Source organism: Fonticula alba (genome assembly GCF_000388065.1).
Source record: "Fonticula alba strain ATCC 38817 unplaced genomic scaffold supercont2.5, whole genome shotgun sequence".
Taxonomy (NCBI): Eukaryota; order Rotosphaerida; family Fonticulaceae; genus Fonticula; species Fonticula alba.
Window position 1 is genome coordinate 412315 of NW_009242975.1, and position 5459 is coordinate 417773.

At 71.7% G+C, this 5459-nt stretch overlaps 1 protein-coding gene across 1 annotated transcript in view; it reads left to right on the forward strand.

Moving 5' to 3' along the window:
* Window positions 1-3310: 3310 nt before the first annotated feature.
* Window positions 3311-5459, forward strand: part of H696_03294 (hypothetical protein) — a gene marked incomplete at both ends in the record, with an annotated part of 4430 nt that continues 2281 nt past the window's right edge. The window contains one exon of the mRNA XM_009497155.1: window positions 3311-5452. Coding sequence (XP_009495430.1) covers window positions 3311-5452 — 2142 coding nt within the window. The remainder of the gene's footprint in view (window positions 5453-5459) is intronic.

Sequence of the window (5459 nt, forward strand, 5' to 3'; positions counted from 1 at the left end):
CCCCCCCCCCCCGGCCGGGTGATTGCGCAATGCTGCCCGAGCGTGCGATCCGGCCGGCCTGTCGCCAGACCGGCCGGAATCAGGCCACCAGGGCGCCCGCCCGAGCCCTTTTGCCGGCGGCGCGCCTTCCGCTGGGAGGGCCCGATACACGACGCTCTTCCGATCTGGGGTGATTGCGCAATGCTGCCCGAGCGTGCGATCCGGCCGGCCTGTCGCCAGACCGGCCGGAATCAGGCCACCAGGGCGCCCGCCCGAGCCCTTTTGCCGGCGGCGCGCCTTCCGCTGGGAGGGCCCGAGCGGAGCGCCCCTTGGTCGTGCGCGCGCGCGCGCGCGCGTGTGGCCCCTTCCCCGGGCCGACGATGGGACAGCTTCGATGGCATTTTCCGATGGCCCCTCTCGGCCGGCGCGTGCCCGCCCGTAGGGGCGGCTTGCCATGCCGGCGGACTTCTCACCCAGACGGGGCTAGCGCCCGGGCAAGTCGAAGCCGCTCCGCGCAGCAAGATACCGACCAGCGTCTGCCCCACCCAGATCGGAAGAGCACACGTGACGATGGGACAGCTTCGATGGCATTTTCCGATGGCCCCTCTCGGCCGGCGCGTGCCCGCCCGTAGGGGCGGCTTGCCATGCCGGCGGACTTCTCACCCAGACGGGGCTAGCGCCCGGGCAAGTCGAAGCCGCTCCGCGCAGCAAGATACCGACCAGCGTCTGCCCCACCCTCTCGCGCCTGGCGGCCGGCCGCACTAAGCGGGCTTCCCCCGCCCCCGGCGTCCCCGTGAATGAGGCCGCCGCGGGTGCCCCCAGCATGCGGGCCAGCTCCGGCGGCGTGCCCTGCCCCCGGGGGAGCGTATCATGCCGGCAGCACACACAGCTAGGCATCTTCCCTGGCGAAGGGCCGCCAGTGACACCGGGCACCGGCCCTCTCGGCGGTCCGGATGTGCCTCAACTGTGGTCATGCCGCCGGCCATGAAGGGGGGCGGGCAGACGGCCTTTTCGACGGAATCCGCGATCATCCACACGCACCAGCCACATGCGGCCCAGGCGCCCCGGCACACCAAGATGATGTCCCCTTGCGTGGCAGGGAAGCATGCTCCGCCAGGCCCGGCAGACGCGTCTCCCCGGTGCGGGGGATCTCCGGCGCGCAGGCCGTCCACCGGGCATCCGGCAAACCGCCCCTCATGCCGGGAGCCCTGCGGACCCCTCCGTCGCACATGCAGACCCCCCCGTCGGGTCGTGTGCATGACCATGGCCCGGGAGGGGGAGGCGCAAGAGCGGCGCCGGCAGGGCCCCGGCTCGTCCCAGCTGTCAGACGGGCCCGGGCCTCGCCAGTCCGCCCCCGCTGCCCGGCACGGCGGCGCCGGGAGAGGGGGGCTCGGGCGCGCACATTAACCGAGGCGTCTTAACTGTGATTTAGGATTTGCCACGAGCCCGCGTGAAAGGCGCGCCGCCCCCGGCTCCGGCGGGCAGGCCGTCGCGGCCCCGGGCGGGGGAGGGAGAGATGGCGCCAGCCGCCGTCTCGGCTGGTCGGACGGGGGGTCTCAGCACCTGGTAACCGAAGCCGGGCCGCACCTGCGCCGACTTGGCGGCGACCTCGTCACCGAGGCCCGTGGCAGCTCGAGCACCGGGCGCCTGTGTCCGGCGGCTGATGCTAGTGTTGTGAGACCGGCGAGCGTCCAGGCCCCGGGCCAGCAATGGCCAATGCGCCCCGAGCGGCCAACATCCAAGCGCGGGTCCCAGATCGTGCCCATGGCCCACTGCCGCTGCCTTTCGACGGTGGCGGGACACATTGGCGCTTGGCCGCCAGGCAGACACACGTCTACCGCGGCCACTCTGGTTGGCGGACGCGCAGCCCCCCTTAGGGCGCTGGACGGCCCCTTTTTGCCGCCCTGGCTGGCCTGGGGCCCGCTTGGGCCGGGCTTCGCCGCGAGGCAGGCCGGTCGCCCGGACATGCAGCCGCGTTCGCTCCACATTCCGGCCGAGACGCCCCCCGGGAGCCAGGAGGTCGTGCCATCCGGAGGAGCCGCATGAAAATGCCATGTCACTGGTCGCGTATGCACCGGGGGGAGGGGCCAGCGGGCTTGTGTGCGCCCCCGTGCGAGGGAGCGGCATTGGCCCGGGCCATGGGGCGTTCCCCCCCCCCTTTTTTTTGGGGCGTGACCCTCCGGCGTCGGCTCCCCTCGCGCCACGAGCACCCGTCCACGCAGGAGGGGGATTGCGCAACTCGGATTCCACGCCCGGCCCCCCTCTCCCGGGCACCGGATGTGCATATGGAGAGCAGCAGCCGGCGGCCGGCGACCGGCGACCGGCGACCGGCGACCGGCTGGAAGAGACGCGACACAAAAAAACGCACACCCCCAAAGAGGCGCAGGATCCGAGAGGCGCCGGCCAAGCAACAGGGACCGCGATCTGGGAGCCGGGCAGGAAGAGGGGGGGGGGGGAGAACTCCCGCAAACGCGCGATCTGACTGTTCTCCCCCCCCCCCCCCCCCATCACCGGCTCCCGGCGGCCACAACAGAGCCGGGTGTTTTGATTTCGCCCCGCCGCCGCTGCCGTCGAAAATGGGTCGCATGGCGTGCGGAGCCCCCCGGGCCGACCGCATGGTCCGGTGGCAAGTGCGCCGGGGCGGCCCGCGGGTCGGGGTGCTCACGGCGACACGGCGAATATTCACCCCACCCGCGCCTGCATGTCTCCTCCACCCGGAGACACCGCCACGCGCGCGACGGCTTTTTTCCCTGGGGGCCTGCCAGCGATTGCGCAATCCGCCAGCCCGGCGGGCGCCCCTTTATTCCTCGCTTCCCTTCCCGCCTCATTCCCCGCCATGCCCCGGTGCGCGGGCAAAGGCGCTCCGCTGAGAGCCCATGCGCTCGCCAATCCGTCCCCGCGCGATCCGTGCGCCGCAGATCGCCCGGTCCCCGCCCGGCCTCGCGGAGGAGCGCCCCCCTCCGCCCCCCGCCCCCGGGCGGCTATAAGGGCCACCCGACCTGTCGGCCCCACACCGGACCGGTTGGTGATTGTATCGGCCTCTCTCTTACTCCCTGGTCTCGCCCAGTGTGTGTTACTCCGCCTGTGCCCCCCCCCCCCCTTCCCTGCTACTCCTCCCCCCTCCTCCCCTCGTCCGCGCCCCCTGTGTGAGCGTGAGAGCCAGAGAGACAGGCCCCCCCCCCCTCCTCCTTCTGCCGCGACCCGACGGTTTCCGATGTATGTGCCCCTGGCCCCGGCCTCTTGCCCGCTTCGCGTGCCGTCCTCTGACCACCCTGCCACCGCCATGTAGAACCCATCTGCCCGGTTCCCCCCCCGCCCCCGCCCTGCCCGCATGACAGCCAGTGTTGACGCTTCTGGCTCCGCGTCGCCCGGCTCGGTGGGGGGTCTCTCGTCCCCCGGCTCGGCCGACCCGGCCAAGCACCCGGCCATCCCGCTGGAGCCGCTGGCCCAGCAGCATGCGGCACCGGCCGACAAACCGGCCGACCCGCCGGCCGACAAACCGGCCGACCCGCCGGCCGATCCGCCGGCCGATCCGCCGGCCGACCGGTCGCAGCCCGCGCCCCGGCCCATCCATGTGTGGCACCTGTTTCGGTACGCCAGCCGAATGGAGCTGGCGCTGATCGCGGCCGGCACCCTGGCGGCGGCCATGCACGGGGCCCTGCAGCCCCTGTTCACCATCGTCATGGGGGACATTGTCAATGCCTTTGGCGACCCGAATGCCGACCTGGCCGGGGCCGTGGCCGGGAGCGCCGTGTGGTTCGTGGTCTTCGGGCTCATCTGCCTGGCCACGGCCTACATCCAGGCGGCCACCTTCATGTATACCTCGCACCGGCAGGCCACCCGCATCCGGGAGCTGTACTTCCACTCGCTCCTGCGCCAGGAGGCCGGCTGGTTTGACACCCAGCAGCAGGGGTCGGTCACGTCGCGCATCAGCTCCGACATCTTCCTCATGCAGGACGCCATCTCCGAGAAGTTCGGCGTCATGGTGCAGCACATCGCCCTCTTCGTGTCGGGGTTTGTCATTGCCTTTGTCCACTCGTGGCGCATGACGCTGGTGGTGGCCTCCCTGACGCCGCTGCTGGTCCTGTCCGGGGCCCTGTCCGGCTGGGTGATCAAGAACTTCGCGGCCGAGGGCCAGCGGGCGTACGCCGCCGCCGGGGCCGTGGCCGAGGAGGTCTTCGGGGCCATGCGCACGGTGGCCGCCTTCGGCGGGGAAACCCGCGAGATGGGCCGCTACGCGCGTGCCCTGGTCCCGGCGCTGCGGAGCGGCGAGCGCAAGGGCCACGCCAATGGCCTGGGCATCGGCTTCATCTACTTCGTCAATTACTGCTCCTATGGCTTTGCCTTTTGGTATGGCTCGACGCAGGTGAATGGCGCCCGCATGGACGCCGGCCAGGTGATCATCGTCTTCTTCGCCGTGATGATGGCCTCCACGGCCATCGGCCAGGCCAGCCCCAGCCTGACCAGCCTGGCGCAGGGGCTCGGCGCCGCGCGCGACATCTTCGCCGTGCTGGACCGCCAGCCGGAGATCGACAGCCTCAGCGATGAGGGCCTCAAGCCGGACACCGTCACCGGCGACCTGGCATTCCACGATGTCCACTTCACGTATCCCAGCCGGCCGGACAGCCAGGTCCTCAGGGGGCTGAGCTTGAGCGTGCCGGCCGGCAGCACCGTGGCCCTGGTCGGGCACTCGGGCAGCGGCAAGTCCACGCTGCTGCAGCTGCTCGAGCGCTTTTACGACCCGGTCGCCGGGTCCGTGACGCTGGATGGCGTGGACGTCCGGGACCTGTCCATCCGCTGGCTGCGCAGGACCCTGGCCCTGGTGCAGCAGGAGCCGGTGCTCTTTGCCGGCTCGGTGGCCGAGAACATCCGCCTCGGCAAGCCCGACGCCACGGACGCCGAAATCGAGGCCGCCTGCCGGCTGGCCAATGCCCACGACTTCATCAGCAAGCTGCCGGAGAAGTATGCCTCGCAGGTGGGCGAGCGCGGGGGGCAGCTTTCCGGCGGGCAGAAGCAGCGCATCGCCATCGCCCGGGCCCTGGTGTCCAATCCCAAAATCCTGCTGCTGGATGAGGCCACCTCGGCGCTGGACAACCGGTCGGAGCGCGTGGTGCAGGACGCCCTGGACAAGGCGGCCAAGGGCCGGACCACCATCGTCATTGCCCACCGGCTGTCGACCGTTCGCCATGCGGACTTGATTGTCGTCGTGGACAAGGGCGCCATCCTGGAGCGCGGCACCCACGACGAGCTGATGGCCACCGGCGGCCTGTACTCGCAGCTGGTCGAGCACCAGAGCCTGGCCGAGACGTCGGCCAACGCCCCGTCGGGCGCCGCCCCGAGCGGCCCGCATGCCGGCGACCAGGCCGACGACCACGACGACGACGACGACGACGACGAGGACCCGGATGCCGTGAAGCCCGCCGACTTGGCGGCCCTGCCGGCCGAGGCCCGCGACTCCCTGGCCGGGGACGATGTGCCGA